Genomic DNA, 27,000 nt, shown 5'->3' on the forward strand with positions numbered 1-27,000 from the left:
ACACAATACAATCCTATGCATGTTTACGTGGAATTAAGTTATTCCATGTTCAATGGAGTTTACTCCCAGGTAAGTGGGAAAATAAGTGCAGCCTAACTCAACTTATTACGGTTGACAAGGAGTGTCACAAACTACACTGTACATTCAGCACTTAACCTTCTTAAAGCTGGAACAACTCTCCCCAAACTAACAGACATTAATACTTTTCCTATCCTTATTCTACGCAAGAGCAAATTTCACAAGAAAAAGTCAAAGTAAAATAGAGGCTCATATACAAAGCACTAAGATACACGCTTAAGACTAGAGACATTAATACTAATGGAGTGCTTTAAATTAGCAGTCCCATTTGACCCATTTCAAACGTACAGGTATTAAAAATGTGCTACCACCATTGGGTTTAAGCCCTTTGTGGAGTGACCAACGTGTTCAACTGCTTTTGAAGCTATACATTTAATTGGCAGAAAATTGTTCTTCTGATGCCGCTGGAAGTTCATGAGTAGACAATCACACACACTAAAGCTCACAGAAAAGGAGTGATGCAGCCACCTGAAGGAGGCGTTTTTCAAGGTGGTAGCTCATGTTCTGCAAATTTTGATATTTCTGCAGTAGCTACCATAATTTATAAACATAAATATTTCAGTACCTTTATACATATGGAAGAGGTAAAAGAACCAGGAACTTGTCTATTTAGTGTCACTGAATCTAAAACAGCAAACTAGTGGTGCTGCCTCAGATTTTACCCGTATTTTAAATAAGTCACTTCAAACTTGCTCTCTTCACTTCAGCTACTCACATTAGATTTTGCTCTCTGCGTTACCCCAATCCACCTACTCTTGCTTTTAGTCAAACTGTCACTCTGAAACAACATGATCAAATGACTCTAGCAAAGAAAATGCTGATAATTGCACTTCGTAACCCACACCTTTCACCGTAGGAAAACATCCATTAGGAAACTAAACAACTAATTCCCTTCTCCCCACTGCAACCTTTAAAGAGCACCCATCCCCATGTAAAAAAACAAAAAACAAACCACCAACCATTTCCCTCTGATCTGTATGGTTATTACTCTGATCTGTCATGGGATTTAGTTTGTCTTATCCTGAGCTTGAGCTAATATAAATGGGCATTTCACATTGACAGACTAACAATGGAATCCCAACCAAGTCTAGTCAAAAGTACATCTTACTGAATTCAACAGGGCTTATGCCTAGGAAAGTGGAACTAGAATTGTAGTTCATGTGATTTATGTGTGCTTTTTAAAATTACTGAGCAATGGGAGACTGCCTGAAATTGTCTGCACCTGGGAGCAGTTGCATACAACTAGATAAATGTGCATTTACTTGCCACATGGATCAGGTGTGGAAATACATCCTTTCAGCAGTTGGAAATGGCCTGGAGAAAACTGCCTAGCAGAGCCTGATTCATGTGGTGAGCCAGATGATTTTGGGAAGTGGTCCTAATTTACACTTATCACTGCACTTGCAAAGCAACAGCTTAAACTCCGGTATTGCTCTATTTTTGAGGAAAATGAGGTACAAATTATTAAGTACTCCATATACTACATAAGGCACTTGATGCTTCAGAATGTAATAGAGTGGTACCTTGGTTCCTGAATGGCTTGGCTCCCAAACAAATTGGTTCTTGAACGCCACAAACCTGGAAGTAAGTGTTCTGGTTTGCAAACGTTTTTTGGACGTCAAACGTCCAATGTGGCTTCCGCAGCTACTCCAGCTACCACTTGAGTGCAGGAAGCTCTTGCAGCCAATTGGAAGCCGCGCCTTGGTTTTGGAATGGTTTCAGGAGTTGAATGGACTCCTAAAACGGATTAAGTTAGAGAACCAAGGTACCACTGTAACCCTTTTTATTTCTATAAATGCCCAACAGCTAATGTAAGGCTGCCAAATTTTGTGTGTATGATACTTACGTTTATTCTCTTTGTTTTCCCACAGATGACATTCGCTGCTATTTTGGCGAAACCATTGCTTTCTATTTTGCCTTTTTGGAGTATATCACATTTGCTTTGGTTCCAATGGCTATCATTGGGATTCCTTATTATATCTTTGATTGGGAAGATTATGACAAGTATGTGCTGTTTGCAGGTTTCAACCTGGTTTGGTCTGCTATTCTCCTTGAACTCTGGAAGCGGTGTTGTGCTCTAATGGCCTACAGGTGGGGGACACTTGTGATGAAGCGACAGTTTGAGGAGCCCAGGCCAGGGTTTCATGGAGTTTTAGGCATTAATCCCGTGACGGGGAGAGAGGAGCCGGTATACTCTAGCTTCAAAAGACAGTTACGAATTTATTTGGTCTCCTTACCATTTGTGTCCCTTTGCCTCTACTTCTCACTTTATGTCATGATGGTTTACTTTGAATTGGAATACCAGGCGCATTTATATCATGAAGAGAACCAATCCGAATTAAGCAGCTTAATATTGTATGTGCCCAGCATAATTTATGCTGTTGTGATTGAAGTTCTGAACCGCATCTATAGATACGCTGCAGAGTTCTTAACCTCATGGGGTAAGATTTCTCTCTTATGTTGAATCATGTTCTAAGTATCGATTCAATGATCAGGTGATCGTTTGGCTGTTATGAAAGAACCTCTTTATTATGTGAGCTATAATACCTACCACTGTGAAGGAAGCTTATTGCAAAAAGGTTGCGCTAGAAACAATGTAGAGAATTTTGTTTGTGCCAGATAAGATGCCTATGGATGTGTGATATAGATAACATTTTTGTTCAGTCATGTTGACCCCTCAAGAATCCCCTCCCACTCCCACTTTTAGAAACATAGTACAGATTCTTAAATAATCTGTGGGCCACATTTTAAACAATTAACAGTGAAATCATATATTTGTCTACTTAAAAGTAGGCTCTGTTTAGTTCAGTGACACTTATTCCCACCACCATCCTAATACAAGTGTGTGTATAAATTAGTGGAGACTGAAGGTTTTTTTTCCAGTTGGGGTTAGTGGCCTGAACATAGAAAACAAAAACTCGACCTTTTCTCTCATTTTGGGGTGGAATGAAGCCAGAGCTATGTGATCTGAGGGCTCCATACACTCCTTTCCTAAAATACATTTTATAAGGACAAACTGGCAGCTGTTGTATATTTGTAGGAAGAAAATGTTTGAATTGTGCTTAACATGGGAGAGTGCCCTGATTGAATGCTTGCAAAAGTGCAAGGAAGACGCTGTTTGTTCAAGTCTCATGGGCTGCAATCTGACAACAGGGGTTTCCATGACTGCAAAACAGAGGTGGATCTGATCGCTAGACCATGGCCAGGAGCAATCCAGCATTGCCTGAGCTCTGTGAGTGCAGCTTTCTCCCGATTGAAGGGCAGATTGTTTGAGGACCGGGAAACCAACATGCTTGTTTCCAAAGCTATTGTACTACCAGTCTTACTGTATTCTTGTGAAACATGGATCAGTTATAAATGCTATCTCCAACTCCTCGAAATATTCCATCAACAGTGTCTCTGAAAAATGTTACGTATCACTCGGGAAGACAGGCGAACTAATGTCAGTGTACTGGAAGAAGCAAAGATCACCAGTGCCGAAGCAATGATTCTTCAACATCAACTTGGTTGGATTGGTCGTGTTGTGCAGATGCCAGATTATCATCTTCCAAAGCAACTACAGTAGAACCTCTACTTACGACCGCCTCTACTTGGGCCTGATCCAAGTCGCAACCAAGGAAAACCCAGAAGTAAATACTGGGTTTGCTGCAATTCGCTCACACGCAGAAGTGGCTTCTGCTGTTTGCACATGCGCAGAAGTGGCTGCCACCGTCTGCACATGCACACAATGGTGCTTCTACCAGCGACCCTTTTCTCCTAAAGGTTGGGCCGCCAGAATGGATTATGGTGCTAAGTAGAGGTTCCACTGTAATCTATTTCGAACTTAAAAATGGAAAGCGTAATGCCGGTGGTCAACAAAAGAGGTTTAAAGACTCTCTCAAGGCAAATCTAAAGAAAATGTAGTACAGTGGTACCTCGGGTTAAGTACGTAATTCGTTCCGGAGGTCCGTACTTAACCTGAAACTGTTCTTAACCTGAAGCTTCACTTTAGCTAATGGGGTCTCCTGCTGCTGCCACGCCGCCGGAGCACAATTTCTGTTCTCATCCTGAAGCAAAGTTCTTAACCTGAAGCACTATTTCTGGGTTAGCGGAGTCTGTAACCTGAAGCGTATGTAACCTGAAGCATATGTAACCCGAGGTACCACTGTATAAACACAGACAACTGGGAAACACTGGCCTGCGAGCGCTCCAATTGGAAAACAGCCTTTACATTGTTTCCAATCAAAACCGGAGAGGTTAGCTTTCTTTTTCTGGGCGCCTGATTATCTGGACAGGTGACTGTCAGTCATGATGCTTCCCTAGGCGTTAAAACCCTCCACCAGCAACACTTACCAGCTGCAGGTCACCCCGGCGACATGTCTTGCCTGTTTGCAGCTCCCGGTCTTGAAACTTTAAATGTTCAAATGTAAAGAAAATCGATCTGGAGACAAGTCTGCTCGTTCTTGTTTTTTGAGCAGATGTTTTGTAGAGCCAAAGTGTGCCTCCACGTCGAGAGGTGAAATGGAAAACCGCTGTCAATCGAGGCAAAAAAAATTCCCCCAAAGAAAACCCAGAAAGTGTTGAGCCAGTAGAAATGCTGAAATGAACTCCGCCGATATCCATTTCGGGGAACCGCGGAGGAAGAGGGAGAAGCCCTGTCAGCAGTGCTGGGAAGAGGGGAGAGACTCCCAGAATCCTCTGCAACCTGGCCTGATCCTGCAAAGCTGTCCTTCGCCATCCCTACCTGGGCTTCCCTCCTCTTCTGTCTGCCACTTACCTCCTTTGAGGTCTCCTGAGTCCCACGATGTGTTGCTCTAGTAAACTTCATGGTCTAAGTTCAGCAGGCTGTCTGAGCCAGGGTCTCTCTGGGGTGCAAGGGGTTTCTACCCATTTGTGGTCCTGCACACAACTTCAGAGTCGCCGATATCCATTTCGGGGGAACTGCGTAGGCAGAGGAAGAAGACCTGTCAGCAGCACTGGGAAGAGGGGAGAGACTTCCCAGAATTCTCTGCAACCTGGCCTGACCCTGCAAGGCTCTCTTTGGCCACTCTGTTTGCTACGTACCACATCCGTGAGGTTTCCAGAGTCCCCCAAGGAGTCACTCTCATAACCTTCATTGTCTACGCTCAGGGAGCTGTCCGAACTGGCATCCATTTCGGGGAACTGCGGAGGAAGAGGTAGAAGACCTGTAAGCAGCACTGAGAAGAGGGGAGAGAATGTGTGGCAGCTGCTATACTCAGAAGCTACAATCGGAGGCTGACAAGAGGGAAGGTGTTAGCATGAGGAAGAGACGGGTGGATCAGAGAGGCAATTTGTGCAAAAGCCTTTCCAGGAAAGTAAACTTGGGACAAAGACTTGTATCTGACATCAGAGTAGACCCATCAAAATGAATGAGCATGAATGACTGTGATCCATGACTCTGAATGGGTCTACCCTGAGTGGTATCTAATGGGAACCACGGCATGTTTCCAGAAAGAGGGATTTGAACGGGGGGAGAAAGAGAATGATTATTTTTTATTAATTCATCTACTATAAATGGCTTCTCAGCTTTTTCTAACCAGTAACACGAACATTAAAATACACAATAAAACATTAAAATACAAGGCACCCATAATTGAAGCAGCACAATAAAACAAGGACTCAAAGCCCCATTAACAATTGGCAGTTACCAAGAGAGATCAGTCCCCTCACCAGTTTCCCCACCATTGATTTCCAGAATTTGCTGATGCACAATTTGCTTTTCTTGCTTTCTCAAGCAAGTGGGGATTTTTTAAATCTAAGCCTTTTGGGGGGTGGGTTGCTATTTACCAATTCTATCCAAGCCACCGACAAACTGCTGATCCACAGCTCCTCAACTGCAAAGGTGGGTTGGGGTTCTGAGGCGACATCACAAACGGGTTCCGGATGTGGGAATGTAGTGGGTGGTAGGAGAGGATATATTGATTAAATATTATCCTTCCTACTCTCGCTAGTTAGCCATATAGTAGAACTCATTCCCCTTTACACAACAGGAAGCTAGTTGCAGATTTGTTTGAATCTCTTTAGTTAAGCAATCTAATCTGTCTGATCCTGGTAAATCCCCTTTTGTTCCCTTCTAAAAAGAACAAAGACAAAGGATTATCCCGTATAAATAATGAAAAGCTTACTTACATTCAGTTCGTAGTATGATCCCTGAAGGCAGGCTTTGACTTGTAGTTACAGATACATAGAAAGGTGTGGATTCATCTCAGCAGTGCAGTTCAAGAGAAGCAAGTGGCTCCGAGAGGAGAAAGATGGCAAGAGAGTCCAAAAGAGAGAGATGGCTGTGTGACTGGACCTTTTGTTAGGTCTGCCAGGGTCACCCCCACCTACCTGGTCACATGCAGGGGGAGGATGCTCTAGACAGGTGTAACAGGAAGTTCAACGGGCTGGATCAACATCCCCCTGTCTTGTGTCCACCCTAGGGAAACAAGGAATGTTGTATTTGACTGCTACAAGGATTACATCCCACATATTTTACTCTGTGCACTTATAGTTATATACACATTGCTTTTTATCTTTCAATAAAGAATATAGAATGATGACGATGATGATAATAATAATAATGGTGCTTAACATAAATTGCATCTATTCTGCTTTGCGTTTATGTATGTTTCGTTAATTGGGATTTTTTTGGTTAAATTTCAGAAAACCATAGATTGGAGTCTTCATACCAGAATCACTTAGTTCTGAAAGTCCTGGTGGTATGTAGAGTCAGAAATACTTTCTTATTATTTGGGAATAGCTCTTGTCAGGATCCATTGAAATGAAGAGTTTGATCTTTGGCTCCAAACCAATATTTTTTACCAATGTTTCAAGCAAAACACACTTACATGTGTGCATGAATAAATGTAAACTCTTACTATTTCAGTGGCGTTTACATGGATTTAACGAGGGAAAATAATGTCTCCTGTAAAGAAAGAATCAAAGTTCATTTGCAAAAATGGTGGAGTTCTTGAAGGATTGTTCTGATCAGGGGTGTGAGCTAACAAAGCATTATTTCGTGGATATTGCATAACAGTCTTGGCTGTTAGTGGAAATCCCTGTGATCTAGTTTAGGATAGTCGTGTGCTCATTTTGCAAAAGCTTCATCAAAATGAATGGGGATTGTGTAGGACAAGACTGGGGAAACTGAAGACTTTATTTCTAAACACACACACTTCTCTTTCATACATACACCCCTAATTCACACGAATGCACCCCATACTCATGTACAACCCCCCCAATCCTCTACAGACAAATTCCACTTATGCATCCATATACGTACACCTCCATTCACATCCCACACAAACATGCCTATGTCCATAGACACAGAACCAGCTGCTAAGGACTGTGAATGGAGGAAAAGAGAGAGCCCTTTCTTGGCTTCCATGCTGCATGGTGAGACAGGGAAGATCGTTTCTCTCCAGGTAGCGCTGAGATGCATCAAGCTCCTTCTTTCCTCTTGCTCCAGAGCAGTGCGGAGTGGGGAAGACCATAGGGACCGAAGTTTAAACTCCTTCCCTACTGCCGTTGATTGGAGATTACACTCAGCAGTGGGAAAGGGAACATGTAACCCAGGGCAAATTGCAAGGGCCAGATTCAGAGGCTTGGCACACCAGAGGTCCCCTGGGTGTTAAGACGGGTATGTGGTAGATTAAATCTATGGTATCCTAAAATCTGTGGATTTTTGCTGTGTATGTGCCCATAGATCTGTGTTTAAAAACCCCCAAAATCAGACATATTCGATATGAATGCTAAAAAAACTGATAAGGAAACCTGATTAGCCAGATGTGTTCTTTTAGTGCATAATCTGGAGTATAGCTGTTTGACTAAATTACCCAAGATTAATTGGCAACATAAGGTCTCTTGACCAGATCAATCCCATTTTCTCCTTGGGAAGTTTATTTTCTAAAATAAAGATTGTAGAGGAATCACCACAGGATGGCAGATGGGGGGGAGGGAAGAGGCCTTCCTGAGATTGTTATGTCACATGGTCCTTAGTTTTCCCATCTTGAGCTGATGATGGAATTGAATATATATTTCTTTTTTTCTTTTGCAGTTCAACTTTTTAAATTGCTTTGCATCGTTATTCTACATTGCTTTTGTCATGTTTGATATGAAACTTTTGAGACAGGTGAGTGATCTTACATTGTTTCAGTTATCTGATTATCTTAATATCTCCAATTTTTTTTAATTAATTTACATTAGACTGATTCAGATAATAATTTCAAGCTTGGAAATATCTTCCAGAATCTCTGCAGCTGATGTGCTGTGATAGGTAGTCCTTAAGACCGAACTTAAGGCTACTGTGCTGTAATGTGAAATAATTTATTCATGTTTAATATGGCTCTGTGCTTCTTTGCTTTACTTGCCGTACATTGTAGTGACTTTTCTACTCTTTTCAGTCTTGTAGTAGCATTTACAGCTGCATCCTTTCTTCACACAAGTTTGAGATACTCTGGTACAAGTGGGTTGCAAATGATATTTTTGTGTGATTTAGTTTTAAGTCAAATTTCTGGGTCTGTCCTTTCTTTAGTAAACAGCTGACCATGAAATTGTTAACATAGTAAGGCTAGTGGGAATGAAAACTGCTACCAAAATGAGCTGCTTCAGTGATTGCTGCCATCCTTATTTTTTCAGATTCAGCCTAAAAATTTGCTTTGCTTCAGTTCAGTGTATTGTGGAATTCTTAGATCTGTAGTGCTTGTTACACAGGACATGCTCATTAGTTAATTGAATGTAGATATAATACCCTTTTTAAGAACTGCTACAGTCTCATTACATGTTTGCTTTGCTTAATTTTCTTAAAGAGCTTGGCAACTTTGCTGATAACTTCCCAAGTCCTTAATCAATGTGTAGAAGCTGTGCTGCCGTATTGGCTCCAAAAGAGGCGGACCAAGAGTGTGAAGAAAAAGGTGAAAGCTTTGGATATAGATACTGACCTGACTTTGCTTGAGCAAGTTAATCTGGAAAAAGGGATGGATACCTATCCGGTAAGTTGACTGAATCCTCTTCCATGGTTCATTGCATCTGAAAAGTGGAAGCTTAAGAACAAAACAAAACAAAAAACAAATTTGACTATTGCAAATATTGGAAACCTTAATGGAATTTACAGTGGAAATAAATGCCCCCCCCAAATAGTTAGAAAATAAACATTTTTGTGCTAGTTCAAGCCAGTGGTCTAAAATCATGCTTTATGTTGAGTTCACCCCCCCCAATCTTTTCCCAGCAGGTAAATCCTAGTGCATGTGACATAGTGGTACCATCAGGACTTTAGGGTCCAGGGCCCCACTCAGCAGAAGGGCTGGCTTACCATATCTATCTCTATCTATCTATCTATCTATCTATCTATCTATCTACAATCAAACCTTGGTTCCCAAATGCATCCGTTATCGCACGTCTCGGCTCCTGAAATCCGAAAACCCGGAAGTAACTGCTCTGGTTTTTGAACGATTTTCAGAAACTGAATGGCTTCCGGGGAGTTTTTTTTCTTTTTTCTCCATTGACTTTGCTGACCGCCCTTTGATCCTCGGTTGTCAAACGTTTTGGAAGTCAAACGGTTTTCCAGAATGGATTACGTTCGACAACCGCTGTTTGGCTGTATCTGTCTTCTGATAAAACGTATGTCACATCTTTCTTCATTTTGAAGTAAGTGAAGCAATCCACATCGTATTCCAAAAAGGGAGCTCCCAGTAAGACCATTCTAAGCTAATTCCATTCACCCGGACCACCTGTTGCACTAGCTTTAGGAGTTTTTGATTTAGGTTTTCGTATAATAAGAATTGTCAAGAGGTTGGGGGTCGTGTACTCGGCCCTGTTCATCAACGTTGGTTCTGCCTGGAGCTCAGACTTCCGGGTAAAGAGGCAAGCTCATGAGGAAGCAGTTTTTCTTTCTACTGGCTGCTAACACTCTCTTTAATTGCACCTGGGTGCTGGCTTGTCTCTACCAGGGCTTCAAGGCCAGCGACGATGACTTCATTTATTGGGAAGAATTTTGCAGTTGTGGAGTCACACATACACCCTAGACTCTCAGCTCTGGAAAGTTTTGGCCTAGACATCTTCTGATTTGCTGGTTATTAAGTATTACCCATGGGCCGCGTGTGATGCCTCACCTTTTCCCTTTGCTTCCCTGACTGTCACCTGTGTTATAGGGCCATGGATTCATTGTTAATGTATCAGGCTAGATTAGCTTAGCCTTTTTGCCTGTTCTGTGATTTCCCAGATAGTCCTATATTCCTAATACCATTTTCCTTTCTTATTTTTCCTATGCGATAAGCTGACTTCATGATATGCTGCTATTTTAATTGTGATTAGAAAACCTCTACATCTTCATTCTGAGCCATTGTCTAGACTCTTTTAGTCACATCTGTGACTGTATAATTTGGCTTCTTTTGCATGAGACCTCGAAAGCAGAGAGTGGTACTTCAGCTCTTGGTTCTTGGGATCTTAGGGATGTCTGGAATCTCCTGACTCAGATTGGGTGGACAAACAGCCTTGGGGGCAGCTGTTCAACCTAAAAGCAGTTTGTTTACTCCTTGTGTGTTGGCCGCATTTGAAACACCAGTAAACATTTACTTGGGTTTGGGGTAGATTTCCTGACAATAATTAGTAAGGTTTTATTTAGTAAATTTAGAGTTGAGGCAAAAGCACATACCAAGCACAGTTCTTTAAGAGAGGATGTAATTATTAAAACATCACCTTCATTCTAACTGGTGATTTATGTTGGGCATGGAGCAGCGCTGTACACCGTCTCTTATGTTCCACACAAGATGAATTAATTGATCTTCAAATGAATAGAAATGAAGACAAATAGTTGGTATGTATACTCTGCTCACGTCAATCTTCCACTCCCTGCTTTTTATTTTACACCCACGCTCTCCACTTTAATATTTCTAATTGTGAAAATACATAGGTCTGCCAGGATCTGTAAAGCTGCTTCTAATCTTGTATTTATGGTTAAATTATTCTCTTTTCTTCCAGGGTACTTTTGATGATTATTTGGAGTTGTTCTTGCAGTTTGGCTATGTGAGCCTTTTTTCATGCGTCTACCCTTTGGCAGCTGTTTTTGCAGTGCTCAACAACATCACAGAGATGTATTCTGATGCCTTAAAAATGTGCAGGATCTTTAAACGCCCGTTTTCAGAGCCTGCTGCGAATATTGGTGTATGGCAGGTAATCCTTTCAGATGCATAATGTTTGAATAACTTCGTCATTTCTTTATTTGTTTCTCTATTTGCCATTGGAATACATGAGAAGTTGGTCATTTTCCCACTCTTTTAAGGGTATAAAAGTGGGATATACCGTATTTTTACATCTATAAGATGCCCCCATGTATAAGACGCCCCCTATTTTGGGGGACTCAGATTTAAGAAAATGGGGGGAGATGGCCCAGAGTATAAGACGCCCCCTAATTTTTGACATTATCTTTTATGGGAAAAACCTAGTCTTATATACAGAAAAATATGATAAGTCTATAAAGTATGCCATGAATTTACAGTAACCTGAGAATTCAGTTAAAAAGCAAGCATAGGTACAAAATGACAAGAGACAAGAAATAGACATGTTGTTTGGGGATTCAGCTGTCAGTGTAGTATTTAGCTATAGTGTCTTAAGACTGTGCAATAGTTCTTAAAAGAAGTATCTTATTCCTTGCAGATGAGGCAGATTTACATAACGTATTTTTCGCTCCATAGGGCGCACCGGACCATAGGGCGCACCTAGTTTTTAATAAAATAAAGGGGTAAAAAATTATTCCCCCCCCCCCGGGTCCAGGAGCGGCGGCAAGATTGCGCGCAACCTCGCCGCCGCTCCCGGAGCTTGCGGGGCTAGGGACGGGGGACGCCCAAGCTTCCCCCGACCCCAGCCCCTAGAACAGGCAGCTATCCGCAAGCCTTCGGAGCGCAGCAGGAACTCCGAAGACTTGCGGGTAGCTGCCTGAAGCCCGGCGAGCGCAGCAGGAGTTGGCGCTGCGCTCGCCGGGCTTCAGGCTGCAGCCTGCTATCCGCAAGCCTTTGGAGCGCTCCGAAGGCTTGCAAATAGCTGCCTGAAGCCTGGAGAGCGAGAGGGGTCGGTGCGCACCGACCCCTCTCGCTCTCCAGGCTTCAGCGAAAGCCTGCATTCGCTTCATAGGACGCACACACATTTCCCCTTCATTTTTGGAGGGGAAAAAGTGCGTCCTATAGAGCGAAAAATACCGTATTTCTTTTATAGTGGCGCCCACCCTGTGGAACGCCCTCCCATCAGATGTCAAAGCGATAAACAACTACCTGACACTCAGAAGACATCTTAAGGCAGCCCTGTTCAGGGAAGTTTTTAACATGTGATATTTTAGTGTATTTTTGGTTTCTATGGAAGCCGCCCAGAGTGGCTGGGGAGGCCCAGCCAGATGGGCGGGGTATAAATAATAAAATATTATTATTATTATTATTATTATTATTATTATTATTATTATTATTATTATTAGCTACAGGGCATTCAATTTAGGGTAGAGGTGGGGAACCTGCGATCCTGCAAATGTGGTTGGCCACAACTCATAGAATCATAGAATGTGATTTTAAGCCATCTTTAGGCTGTTTGGGCCAGACTATTAGTGGCCGATTTCATGCAGATACCTGCCCCAAACTTTTGGTTATTGGCACTTTTGAATGTAACAAAGAGGAATGTCAGGGTTATTCAGGAGCCTGAGAAAAGAGAACATATTTTTGTTAAAGGAATTCTGGTTCTTTTTCTTTTTGTTTCAGTTGGCTTTTCAAACTATGACTGTCATATCAGTGGTTACCAATTGTGTCCTTATTGGCATGTCACCTCAAGTAAATGGACTTTTCCCAGAATCAAAAATCGAGCTTATCCTAATTGTAGTGTTGGCAGAGGTAAGTTGACGATTTAATTATTTGCTTATGGTCTGTAAGCAGTGCTGTTTTTTTCCAGAAAAAGAGGTGCAGTAACTCCCACTTCTTTTTTGATGTGCAACCCTAAGGTGGCGGAATTCAGTTCCCTGTCCATAAGAGTTTGTAAGCTGTGCATTTCCTTGACTGCTGCATCCACCATCTTATTAGCTAGAGAATCTTACGTATCAGTGCTTTTCAAGCTTTCCTATCTGTTAGGGAACCTTTTATACATGGATAGGTCTATTATGAGATCCCAGCAAGTTGCAGAGGGGGCACACACATAGGAGCTAGCTGCATGCTACTGGGGCAGATCCATGCATTGGAAAGCAGTTTTTGCAAAACAGTTGTCTTGACCAATTGTTGTGGCCAGATGTATTCTAGCTTTGGAGTCCAGCTGAAAGCAAAGTAGTTCTCAGGATGGGAAGCAGCAGGTGGGGTGAAAAGTCCAGAACTTGCGTCCTGCTTCAAGTTGCCCTGCTCTCCTGCCACTTTGTGGTATTTTGAGATAATCTACCTGCAGAAATGCCATCATACGTGGTCAGATTTTCACGGCTTAATGTGAGGTGTGGACAAGGCCTGTGAGATGAGATGATTCTCAAGACTTCCTTCCAAAATACAGTGGTACCTCAGGTTACATACGCTTCAGGTTACAGACTCCGCTAACCCAGAAATAGTACCTCGGGTTAAGAACTTTGCTTCAGGATGAGAACAGAAATTGTGATCTGGGAGGCCCCATTAGCTAAAGTGGTGCTTCAGGTTAAGAACAGTTTCAGGTTAAGAACGGACCTCCGGAACGAATTAAGTACTTAACCCGAGGTACCATTGTACTTTCCTGTCAATTATTCTGCGATGTTTTCAATCATTTCTTAATCAATGTTCATTATTAAATTCTGTAAAATAATATTTTAAAGAATAAATTGCTTTTGCTTTGAAATTCTTTTGCTTTAGAGGCAAAATAAACATTTTGGCTTCACACTGTCGCAAGAGAGACTTATGGAAACAGTAATTTAAGAAAAATTAAAAGGGGAATTTGTGGGGTGCTTGGAGGTATGAAAAGGCTTTGGCGTCATAGTATTATAGTGAGGAAAGGGGAAGCAGTTATAGACACACACACACACACACACACACACACACACACACACTGTGGAATCTTTTGAGGCTCACCAATAAACTTTTTTTATCAAGTCATCGCAGCAGGGGAGGGGGCCCGTGGGAGTAGTCAATAATTGTAAAGAAAGGCTATTTTAAAGCCAAGTTTTGAGGGGGGCCACAAAAAAACCCTTGAGATACCATATACAATCCATAGTCTGAATTTGTTATAAGTATCTTAGAAAATTTGCGGCAATAGTTACCAGCAGCTTGAAGGTAACAAATTAGCTGGCTGAGATATCTACAACCCTCTTATCTCTGGAGAAGAGGATTTCTGGGTTTCCCATAGCATTTTTTGGTTACACAAAAATGCAGACATCTGGTAAGACTCTGACTGACTTGCTTCATTCTCTTAAAGAAGTTTGAAAACACAGAATCATTTGAGAACTAATGAGTAAAGCTGCTCATTGGCTATTTTATTCAGATATTTGTATTTGTTTTCAGAACCAAATAAGTAAAACGCATCTCTGCTTGCATGCTAAGCTCACAGATGGTAAAGTGCAGCTTTTGAAAATCAAGCAGTGACTTGGTTCAGTGGTACATACACGTGAAAAAGAATTATCAGGCATAATTAATTCAAAATGCTTCAGGAGGTTAATCAAAGTCCATGGTGGTTTACATTAACACATATTTTCTACTAAGGAGTTTATTTAAAGCTCTAATAGCGCATTTTCACACAATATGAAACACAAAATCTCTCTGTATGTTTGCCTCCATGCTGGACAAGAATTAGAAATTTTGAATTCTTTCGGTCTATAAAACCCCCATCTTTGGCTATGATAATTTCTTTGCAGTCCAACTGAAAACTTTCTAAATAGCATCTGAACCCTATAAATAGTCCTTGGCACTGTTCACATACAAAACAGTTTGGTAATATCCTGTCGGCTTGCGTGCTCCTTCTCTGCTAATTCTTTCCGAATTTCTGATTAGGGGGAAATCACAGCTTTTTTCTGGTTTGGGTATAGCTTCAAATTATGATTAGCTGTATACCTGGACATCAGGGAGGGAAATTGGAACAATGCAGGTGAGCATGGAGTGCATGAGCCCACAGATTACTCATGTCTTGTCAAACCAGTAGTTTGACATTATATGAAAACCAGCTCACTGTTTTCCAGCTGAATTTTCAATGAAGATTATTACACTGGAGCAACAGAAAAGGTATTGGTTCATAAGTCAGCAAATCTGAAATAAGATTTATGTTTAGATTTGAAACAACTAAGACAACTTACCTGGGGTTTGTTTGGAAAGTGAAGTTCTGCAAATTGATATACGTTGAAGGGAAAACAGATGGAGTTTAGTTGTAAGCATGTTGTGGCTGGTTGGTTTGGGTTTCTTTCTCTCTGAACTTAGTATCATTGGAAATGATGAAAATTAGTTAACAGCACCCCCCCCCCCATTTATCTTTGGATCTTACAGACTATAACAAGAAGATTTTGCAGTACTCTACTATTTTTTCCCCCCAGTGGGACATGGGTGGCACTGTGGTCTAAACCACAGAGCCTAGGGCTTGCTGATCAGAAGGTTGGCGGTTTGAATCCCTGCGACAGGGTGAGCTCCCGTTGCTCGGTCCCTGCTCCTGCCAACCTAGCAGTTCGAAAGCACATCAGTGTGCAAGTAGATAAATAGGTACCGCTCTGGCAGGAAGGTAAACGGTGTTTCCATGCGCTGTTCTGGTTCGCCAGAAGCGGCTTAGTCATGCTGGCCACATGACCCGGAAGCTGTATGCCGGGCTCCCAGAGTCGCAACCCCAGAGTCGTCTGCGACTGGACCTAATGGTCAGGGGTCCCTTTACCTTTACTATGTTTTCAGAGTCCCCCCTCCCCACCCAAAAAAGTATTTTGAATTTTAGCTCTCTCTTAATGGAGGAAATTATATCATAAAGGCTGCTACAGTGATCGCAAAGTGCTGGCCCATGGTCGGCGGTCAGGAATGCTAGCTGGAGGCCATAAGTTTCCCAGCCCTGATATAAGGAGATCACTGGGACCTAGTATTCAATGATAAAAATCTTCAAAAGATAAATTATGCTTCGTATTCATTCAGAGTTTTGTACACTGCCATCTTGTGGTGAATTAATACAATTAAATGGAAAGTATTTGCCTTTGTAGTATTATCTCTTTAAAAATAATGCATTAAAGCAGCATTTCCCAACCTTTTTCCGACCGTGGCCCGCTTCCAACCTCGTTTCCTTCCTGTGTTCCCCCCACCCATGGGCATAGCCCGAGGCGGGCAGCTGCCCCACCAAATAAGTAAAAATAAACAAAAAATACAAATCTGAGGTTCTGCCCCCCTTACAAAAGCCGTCCTCCAACAAAAATCCTGGCTATGCCTATATCCCCGGCCCCATGTCATCCTACCTGTAGAAAAGGTAGCTATTTAAATGCTTTGTTTGTAAACAGAACATACTTTTTATATTTTTTATAATTTATAAGGTAAAGGGACCCCTGACCATTAGGTCCAGCTCATCTCGCTTTATTGGCCGAGGGAGCTGGCGTACAGCTTCCGGGTCATGTGGCCAGCATGACTAAGCTGCTTCTGGCGAACCAGAGCAGCGCACGGAAACGCCGTTTACCTTCCCGCCGGAGCGGTACTTATTTATCTACTTGCAGTTTGACATGCTTTCGAACTGCTAGGTTGGCAGGAGCAGGGACCGAGCAATGGGAGCTCACCCCGTCGCGGGGATTCGAACCACCGACCTTCTGATCGGCAAGTCCTAGGCTCTGTGGTTTAACCCACAGCGCCACCCATGTCCTGTACACAATACAATTGCATAAAATGATAGTAACATAATGAAGTTGAAGCAGAAAAATATAGCAACATAGAATCACAGAGCTGGAAGGAACTCCAAAGGTCATATTCTAGTGCAGCCCCCTGCAACGTAGAAAACTCAGCTAAAGCATCCATAAAAGATGGCCATCCAACCTCTTCTTAGAAACCTCCAAGGAAGGAGAGTCCAGAACGTCCCTAGGAAGATCCATCTTCCATGTATTATAAAAAGTAAACAACACTTATTTAACCCCAGTTATTTGACACAGAGGGGGAAACCCTACAGATACAGTCCAAAAGGCATACCGGGAGTTCCATATATATGGGAGAATTTTAAATAGCAAGTGGTCCTCGCTGACCTAGTGCAAAAAGATCTTGTCATCTAGAGGAGCCCTGGCTGCCTAGATAAAACACTATAGTCCCACACACCTTTACTTGGGAGTAAGGCCTGCTGAACTCAGTGTGGCTTTCTTCTGAGTAGGCAGTTATTTACTAGATGCAAGTCAGCAGCACCAGACGACTCCACTCGGCTGGGCGCTGGGGTGGATTTCACCCCACGCCTCACAGAGCCAGGGCATCACACTTACCTGACCTGGGAGTTCTAGATCACAGGCTCTACTGGTTGAAACGGAAGCCTTGGTGATCATTCTTTCCCAACAGAAGCAAACCAGGACCGCTCCCAAGAAATGCACGTGGCAAAAAGGAGCGCTAGTCCCTGGTGAACCGTTCCCTTAGCCGCTTGTGATTGGCCAAGCGGATAGCCAGCCAATCAGGATTTTAAAAAAAGTTTTCCCCCTTCACTTCTTACTTCCTTCTGTGGCCCTCACAGCCTCATGCTGTGGCCCCCCATTTACGCGATTTTCACCTGGGGCCCCCTTGGAATATCCTGGGGCCCCCAGGGGGCCATATCAGTAGTTGGCCTCCTTTGTCATGTTTTATTTTGAAATCTTTAAGATAATATTTTAGTTTTCTGTTATCTTGCTTTGACTGTATACTTTATATTTGACTTTCTTCAGATTGTTTTGTTTATGTTTAATTAATTTAATATGCTGTAAACCACTTTGAGATTTTTCTTAAAAATATAGAGCGGTATAGAAATTTAAAAAATAAAATAAATAAAAATAAATGTAGTCCCCGATTGTGAAACACTGCCTGAAGGGCTCACCCAGACTTCTACTTGACCTGCCGTTTTCCCATGGGAAAACCCAGTCTTTTGTCTCTGACTCAGAGTAATTTCAATGTGATTTCTGTGGGTTGACCTTTTCTCCCGATTCAGCGCTGAAGAGCAGATTTTCCTGGGGAAAGCAGTGGGGCAAATGGAAAACGGCTCAGATCTGTGCCCAGAAAGCACATGACAAGCGGAAGTGTTGACGAGCCCTTGCTCACTTTTCCTTTAAACAGCCATCACCTTTGACTCCTTTGACCCTCAGGGATTCCTCCTTGACTAAAGGACGTTGGGCATAGGCCCATGACACAAATTTGAATAAAACTGGTGTAGGACAAATTATATGGATAGATACGCCTGGGCAAATTAAGATGGTGAGTGGCTGGGTTATTACCCTGAACCTATAAGCAAAGTAAAGCAAAACTTTGGTTTTTGGTTTCTTTAAGGGAGAAGGAAAGGGGCAGGAGATCTGGGGCCTGTCACAAAGTATCTGGGAATTAGCTTTCCGGGGCCATTCCCAATAACTAGTTGCCGCAATACTATCAGTGGAATGTTTAATTGAAATTTTAAGGCCTGACCTGCAAATCTTGTTTAGATTTCATTGACTTAATTGGCTTTGTCTCTGGTGCAAGTGCCTTGACAATTTCAGTGTGTACAGTTATTGCCCGGTTAGTTGAATATAAACATTTCATTTGTCACAATCCAGGAGAAAGGCCAATTACTGCACTATTGAAGCAGTTCGTTCCTCTCGGCTAAGGCTCAATCCACATTATCTGCCACGTATTAATAGACAACCACAGGAGAGGGAGTGCGGGCTGTGCTTGCATCGACAGCAGGTGGTGTTTCGGTATAGGAGGAAACAGGAGAAGGGGCATTGAAATGGGGAAATTATATGGTACTCCATATCATTTGTTGAGCTTCGGTGCAGACCACAACAGTGCAATTGCTGTTGGCAAGGAAGAAGTGGACCCTGATTTGGGGTTTAGAATTTGGATACACTCTATTCATTATTTGCAATTAAGAAATGAGTGGCTGCCGTGGGACTTTTTCTCCCCCACCTCAAACTTTACCTAAAGAAATGGCCTGGTTATCCACATCTTATATCTGCTTTGGGTCCAAGACTTTGGATCAGCCCTAACCTGGGACCAACTGGATCTGGGCCCCAAATTGATTGGGGGGGCTGCCCTAATGTTTGTTTAGGGTTTTATACGCTAATCAAGTGTATGGTCGTAGAGTGTGGGGGTGAGGGAAGAAGGAGAAACTGCGTCTTCTTCACCGCCACCCCAAATGTGGGCTTAATCAAGAGTTTTGAAACCCTTATTGAACTTACGGTTGGGAGGGGGTGGAGAAAATAGATGTATCCTCCCTGCCTCCCGTTGTGTTGCAGAGGCCAGGAATAAACTTTCTGTTCACTAGCTGGTGAGCGGACAATGCAGTCCTGCTCATCTCGGCTTTGTCTTATGTGTTCTCCTGCTGGGAACATACATAATAATAATAATAATTTATTTATACCCCGCCCATCTGGCTGGGTTTCCCCAGCCACTCTGGGCGGCTTCCAACAAATCACTAAAATACAATAACCTAGTAAACATTAAAAGCTTCCCTAAACAGGGCTGCCTTCAGATGTCTTCTAAAAGTTTGGTAGTTATTTTTCTCTTTGACATCTGGTGGGAGGGCGTTCCACAGGGCGGGTGCCACTACCGAGAAGGCCCTCTGCCTGGTTCCCTGTAACTTGACTTCTCGCAGTGAGGGAACCGCCAGAAGGCCCTCGACAAGCAGTCAAAGAGCATTGTGGGGCTGTTTGAAAGCTGCCTTACAAGCAACCCCATAGTGCTTTTTGATGTAGATGCCTGCCTTTACACACACACACCTCCACATCCACACACACCCCTGCCCAGCCCTGGCTTAAAAAAAATATTTCATTCATTTTTATAACAGTTAACATCACAAATAAATCATATTCATATACACATAGGATTCTCTGAATCCGTGGACTTGCCTTCACCCCTCCGTGGTTTCCATAGTTATTCTTTTCCAACTGTGTCATATAATGTTCTCCATATTTTCTTAACAGTCAATTCTCACCATAGTTCTCGTTACTTTGCAAGTGTTTTTTTTTTTTTAAATCCTGCCAATGTTTTTAGTTGTTTACGGTGTTTTGGTCTGTTTTTGGCCCAAATCCAGTGTACAGCCCAACTTGCGTGCTATTCTCAAGCTTGATGATTTTGACTGCAGTGAAACTCTTTTTCTAGACATATGGTTAGGCTAAGAGCAGGTCCCTTTTCTAGCATGTGCCCAGATCCGCTGGACATTCTCATTGCACATTGCACAGCTGCTAATCAGAGGCAGGTCCCTAGCTATGAGGAAGCCCCTGTTTGTCTGCTAAGAGTGTTAGGAAAGCCTCCCCCCCCCAAAAAAAGGTATTGACAGCTGCACAAATTATGATAGCTAGGAAGTGGAATGGGCAAGCAGAATATAAAATGGAAAAATGGTATAAAGTGGTGTGGGATATGGCTATTAATGATAAATTAACATGTGCTATTAAGGTAAGACGGGGAATATGCAGGAGAAATGATTTTGAGGAGCTATGGAGGGTGTTTGTAGAATTTGTACCGTTAAAACTGCACTGGCTCCCGGTGGAGTACAGGATCAGGTTTAAGGTGCTGGTTTTAACCTTTAAAGCCCTATACGGCCTAGGACCCTCGTACCTACGGGACCGCCTCTCCTGGTATGCCCCACAAAGAAACCTACGGTCTGCAAATAAAAACATCCTGAAGGTCCCAGGCCTCAGAGAGGTTAGGCTGGCCTCAACTAGAGCCAGGGCCTTCTCGGCTGCGGCTCCAATCTGGTGGAACGCTCTGTCAGAAGAGACGAGGGCCCTGCGGGACTTGACATCTTTCCGCAGGGCCTGCAAGACAGAGTTGTTCCACCAGGCCTTTGGTCAGGGCGCAGCCTGACTCCCTCCTCTGGCAACCTGCACAGAGTTTTGCTTAATGGTTGCCATTAACTTGATTTTAATTAATTTTTATAATGAAATATTTTTAGAATGTTGGTTTATTTGATTGTTTGATTATTTGATTGTTGTTAGCCGCCCTGAGCCCGGCTTCGGCTGGGGAGGGCGGGATATAAATAAAATTTATTATTATTATTATTATTATAAAACGGAAAGGGGTCAAACCATTGCAAGAGGTGTTGAAATTTTGGGAGGTTGGATAGTTATTATGGAATGGTCTCGGTGGTGGGGTGCACATTTTTATTCTTATTTATTTATGATTATTACTTTGTCAAAATAAAACAAAAATAACAAAAAGGAGTGTTAGGAAAGGTGCGTTTTCAACTTAGTCCTCTCCTGGCTCACCTCCCAAGTTGTGATGGTTGTTCAGTGCAAAGACCATTGAGAATACTATCCTAACTTACAGAGGACTTAAGGAAGGCAAAAAATGTGCCTTTCTGCAGCCAGACATGAGAAAATTCCTTTCTGGCCCCCAAATGGAGCAAGCAGCTGCAGCCTGGAGTAAACCTGTTAAGCAAGGGGGCGGGCATTGACTGCCAGCGTCCCAAAGAGACTGGGCAACATGAGATGGGCTCATTTGTTTTTCGCTGTCTCTGGTTCAGAGCTGCAATAATGCAGGAGATAATCCTGGAACTCTGGGGAATTCCATAATGGCCTTGGGAAACACGATCACAGATGTGTGTTCTTGGTATCTGCTAGCGATTGCACAAATCCAGTTGTGTGTCAGACCACTGTGACCTGCTTTGACCCTGTACTTGGAATACATCCGACTGTACCGAATGTTGCCCTCGTGAACATGATGACAAAAGAGTTGGGACATGACCTAGTTAGTGCTGCCATTACGGAAGGGAGAGAAATGTGATTCAGTTCCCATTTTAATGTAAAACTACCCTGTTCACATTACCTTAAACAATATATGCACTGGAACACAGCTATCCTTTGAAATGCACACTGTTACGAAATGCACACTTTTTAATTTCACAATGCTCTTCCCCAACCAAATGATGTGTATCAAAAATTCATATATTAGGGGAAAGTGTGTTTAAAAATGCATATATTAATGAATATAACATTAAAATGTGCCTTTTATTAGGGGGAATTGCTTGTGAATAGGTTTAGTAGGAGAAATATACAAGAAATGTTAATGAACCTTAAAGAGGACTTTTTTAAAAAAACAACAACAACACCCAAGCTGATGTGGAAATTGAGGAACTGAGCTTAAGATTTGAGAAATGAGAAATGGAATGAAACCAAGATGGACAAATTTGGCCATTCGTGGTTGACATGGGACTGTTGTTTACCCCTTTTCTCATAATCTCATTTCTCCCTACTTGAGCTAAAGTGATAGCATATGCCATGCTGTAGGTCAGGTCTCTCCAGAATTGAGCATGCTAAAGAGGTAATTGAGTCCAAGCAAAGACCAGTAGCGCTTGGAAGTATGCTAATGAAATATGCTGTAAAACTTTAATTTCAGTGTATTCAGCGACTGTGACATCAACATGATTTATATAGGGATTCTCTTTAAATCCTGTTATTTCAGGACAATTTAAACATCTGCTAATTTTGCAAAGCAACTTCTGAAATACAAAAGAATTGTCTTTTAAAAATTATATTTTGTTAAATAGGGTTCTGGAATGAATACACATACACACAATTTTTCTGGAATTAATTTAGCAAAATGCATGAAATGGAATTTTTGAATATATAGGCTAATGGGCTGTCACAATACATTATGAAGTGACTGTCAAAATAAATTATTTACTCATTTCCCCCTCCCCCCCAACTGATTAAAAAGTGTCAATCCAAAGCGTCACTTCTCTGACTGGAGGAAATTAGTCGGGTGGTAATTCTCAGAGGTATTTTTGGTGCTGTGGAAGGGACACAGCATGCAGCTGCTTTCTCTTTTTTATACAGTTAGGTCTTCAAAAGAAGTCACAGGAGACTTCTAATGTGTGCATATAATAAGCTGAATCTGTATAGTGGATAATACAAAGAAGGCACAGCATGCAGCTGCTGAAAATGCGTACCCTATAATACGCTTGATCAAGGTTAACACTAGTCAAAGGAACTGTCATAAGATGAAAGTAAGCTATTAGGAGGTGTGTGATAAATGCAAGCTAAAATAAATATTTTGTTTGCTCTTGTTATTACACAGATAGCTTTGCATGCATCTTTTTAAAGCCATCTAAACTGTGCCATCTTTAAATCACTTGCTACCTCTTCCAGCCAGCCAATAACATCACTAATTGACAATGTCAGGATTTCAGAGTAAAGAATATGGTCATTTTGTGTATAAAAGTTAGGCACAGAATCTGAAAAAGAATTTAGAAAAGCAACTTTGCAGTCTTCCACACACTTACTTGGGATCAATGGGATTTTGCAAGGTCAATGCGCAGAAGACCTCAGACTAGATCTTCAAATTCCTTGGGATGTCTCTGAAGCGGTGTTGTCACGCAGTGGTCGCATCTCACCTGTGTCATAAATAAATGGATGCTGTCATTACATATTATAAGACGTTGGAAACAGTTATATTGCTAAATTCAGCATCAGTGAAGCCTTTGTGTGAATAATGTGTTCACTTCTGTTTGCCATGTTTCAAGAATGAGAGAGTGAAGCTGGAAAGAATCAAATGAGATCTACAAAAATATGTTTAGTAAAGTGAAGAATACAATTTAGGATGAACATCAGACTAGATAGGTTTAATTGGAAAATAAAAGGCTAAATTGGGATTTGGTAATATATAAAATACTGCCTCAATTCGGATGGGGCTCAGGATGTTTTTTCCCCTTGTCTGCTATGACAAGATAAGAAATAACTGGCTCAGTTGGTAACCAAAATGATTTGTCCTGGATGTTAGGAAGGGCTTCCTGTAAAAATGTGGCAAATACTTTCACTTCTGCCCAGCTTGCTTTAGCTGGTCCCAGAGTCAATGAATCAGGCCCCATAACTGATGCACATATTAATTATTTCCCTCAAGCCAATGTAGTCCAATTAATAATAATAATAAATTTTTATTTATACCCCGCCCTCCCCAGCCAAGACTGGGCTCAGGGCGGCTAACAACCAATAACAATAACAAGTTGATTAAAATACAATTTAAAAAGATTAAAATACATTAAAACATTAGGATGTAGCCTCTTCACCGGAGGAGAAAGGAAAAAGAAAGACGGGGAGGGAATCAAACTGATTCTAAGCCAAAGGCCAGGTGGAACAACTCTGTCTTACAGGCCCTGTGGAAAGAAATCAGATCCCGCAGGGCCCTGGTCTCATGAGACAGAGCGTTCCACCAGGCCGGAGCCAGTGTTGAGAAGGCCCTGGCTCTGGTTGAGGCTAATCTAACTTCCTTAGGGCCCGGGACCTCTAGGGTGTTACTATTTATGGACCTTAAGGTCCTCCGTGGGGCATACTGGGAGAGGCGGTCCCGTAGGTACGAGGGTCCTAGGCCGTGAAGGGCTTTAAAGGTCAAAACCAGCACCTTAAATCTGACCCTGTACTCCACCGGGAGCCAGTGCAGCTGGAAAAGCACTGGGTGAATATGCTCCCATGGCAGAGACCCCGTGAGGAGCCTCGCTGCAGCATTCTGTACCCGCTGGAGTTTCTGGGACAGCTTCAAGGGCAGCCCCGCGTAGAGCGAATTACAGTAGTCAAACCTGGAGGTGACCATCACATGGATAACTGTTGCCAGGTCGGGGTGGGAAAGGTAAAATTAATTAAAATAATTGAACCTATTGCATTGGAAATACAAGTTATCTCTTGGGGGTGTCCTCTTCATCCTAACAAGCGATGGAGACCACATGGGCATTCCAAGCTCTTGGTCCCCTATTCCTAATATGTCTGTTTCTCCTGCCATAAAATCACAAAACTTTAAGCTTGATTTAGAAGACATCAATTACAAGCAATAAGCCACACTTACAGCAAAGTCATCAACCACACGAGTAGTAAGTTGCAAACTGGTCCCAACTAACCAGAGAACTTTGTTTTCCCAGAGATACAAGACTACACCGGAATTTCTAATTGACAATTTTAAGTATGGTCAGATGTGCCCCAGGCATGCTTCTGTGTCCAATAAACTTAATATGTGTTATTTTGTAGCTGAGATTTCTTGGATTTATTTCATATGTTCAGATATTTTGAGGAATGTAGTATCCTCCTCTAATTTAGAATGATTTTCTTTTCCCTCTGATAATGGTGATAGTTGGCAGTTAAACTTAGAAATGTCTTAATTAGCAATTAAGCTTAGCAATGTCTCATAAATTTATATTCTTCAAAGGAAAATTTAGTGTAGTTCAGTTGGTAGCGGGTTGCCAACTTGAATAAAATATTTGGGGGGCCCAGGTAAGCCCCACCCTGCACAATCACAAGAAACGGCATGCACACACAATTTGAACGGCAATGCCCATCAACTTTTTGGGTGAGGGCAGCCCCCTCAAATATTTTGTTGGGAGGGCTGAAGGGACCTCGGCCCACAGGAGTTGGCTCCTATGCTTGGTAGAACATGAAATACTTAATCTCAAGGTTGTAGGTTTGAGCCCCATGTTGGGCAAAACATCCCTGCTTTGCAAGGGTTGGAATATATGAGCCTTGTGGTCCCTTCCAACTCTTATAGAATTCTAGAATTTTATAAATATTCCTTCATTGTAGCACCAAGTCAGTCTCCTCTTTTGACAGCCTCATGTCTTTGCTTGCCTGCTCGATGACCTAGGTCATTATGAATCGGGAAAGTATCTCAACTCTGCATCAGTGTGCTTTAGATCCGTAATGCTAGCTTGTATTTTACCAAGTTTTTATGCTGTTGACTAACATCTGTTATTTTCTCTTCTGGAACGTTTCACTAAGCTTTATTGACTAAACAAAATGCGCTTAACTGAACCTATATGTCCAAGAGCCATCCCTGAATCCGTCATTTTCTGGGTGCTGAAATGAAAGCGGGGCTATCTCCACTCCACTTGCTGTTACTTCTGTTGCAGGGGGGACGAGGGGGCAGTTTAAATGCTTTTGATGGGGTTACACTTCCTCTGAAGGACTGGGTTCATAGCCTGGGGGGTACTCCTGGATCCTTTGCTGTCACTTGAGGCTCAGGTGGCCTCGATGGCACAGAGTGCCTTCCATCAGCTTTGGCTGGCGGCCCAGCTGCATCCCTATCTAGACAGGTAAAGGTAAAGGGACTGGACCATTAGGTCCAGTCATGGCCAACTCTGGGGTTGCGGCGCTCATCTCGCTTTATTGGCCGAGGGAGCCGGCGTACACCTTCCGGGTCATGTGGCCAGCATGACTAAGCCGCTTCTGGCGTACCAGAGCAGCGCACGGAAACCCTGTTTACCTTCTCGCCAGAGCGGTACCTATTTATCTACTTGCAGTTTGACATGCTTTCAAACTGCTAGGTTGGCAGGAGCAGGGACCGAGCAACGGGAGCTCACCCCGTCGTGGGGATTTGAACCGCCGACCTTCTGATCGGCAAGTCCTAGGCTCTGTGGTTTAACCCACAGCGCCACCCGCGTCCCTCCTATCTAGACAAGGATAGCCTAATTTCTGTTGTTTATGCCCTGGTAATGTCTAGGTTAGATTACAGCAGCATGTTAAATGTGGTGCTGCCTCTGAAGATGGTTCGGAAACTTCCTCTGGTGCAGAGTTCAGCAGCCATATTGCTCTCCAGAGGCAAGACGGTTTGAGCACATAACAATGATCCTGACCTGACTGCCACTTTCCGGGCCCAATTCAAAGTTCTGGTCTTGATCTATGAAGCCTTAACTGCTCAGGATTGCAATGCCTCCCTATATGAACCAACCCAAACCCTGCAATAACCATCTGAGGCCCTTCCTCATGTGCCCCCTCCATGAGAGGTCCGGAGGGTGGCAACACAAGAATGGACCTTTTTATCCAGTGGTTCCCCGTTTGTGCAATGCTTTCTTCCGGGAGGCCTTTGGCAGATTGAACAGTCTCTGGCCTTTTAAAATGTGTTGGTAGGA

General features: G+C 42.6%; 1 protein-coding gene and 1 long non-coding RNA gene across 4 annotated transcripts in view; one reads left to right on the plus strand and one right to left on the minus strand.

Annotated features, from left to right (window-relative positions):
- The window catches only part of ANO10 (anoctamin 10), an 84,737-nt gene that overhangs the window by 10,897 nt on the left and 46,840 nt on the right, over window positions 1–27,000 (plus strand). For all 3 annotated transcript variants that reach the window (XM_053410584.1, XM_053410585.1, XM_053410586.1), the window contains exons 6-11: window positions 1,950–2,519; window positions 6,724–6,779; window positions 8,117–8,191; window positions 8,868–9,050; window positions 11,038–11,229; window positions 12,798–12,926. In XM_053410584.1, coding sequence (XP_053266559.1) covers window positions 1,950–2,519; window positions 6,724–6,779; window positions 8,117–8,191; window positions 8,868–9,050; window positions 11,038–11,229; window positions 12,798–12,926 — 1,205 coding nt within the window. The remainder of the gene's footprint in view (window positions 1–1,949; window positions 2,520–6,723; window positions 6,780–8,116; window positions 8,192–8,867; window positions 9,051–11,037; window positions 11,230–12,797; window positions 12,927–27,000) is intronic.
- Window positions 2,338–5,346, minus strand: LOC128424436 (uncharacterized). Its single transcript, XR_008333021.1, has 2 exons — window positions 5,122–5,346; window positions 2,338–4,998 (listed from the first exon to the last, which is right to left on the minus strand). It is a non-coding gene; the product is annotated as an uncharacterized LOC128424436 (long non-coding RNA).

The sequence above is a fragment of the Podarcis raffonei genome, chromosome 12, assembly GCF_027172205.1.
Source record: "Podarcis raffonei isolate rPodRaf1 chromosome 12, rPodRaf1.pri, whole genome shotgun sequence".
Classification (NCBI taxonomy): domain Eukaryota; kingdom Metazoa; phylum Chordata; class Lepidosauria; order Squamata; family Lacertidae; genus Podarcis; species Podarcis raffonei.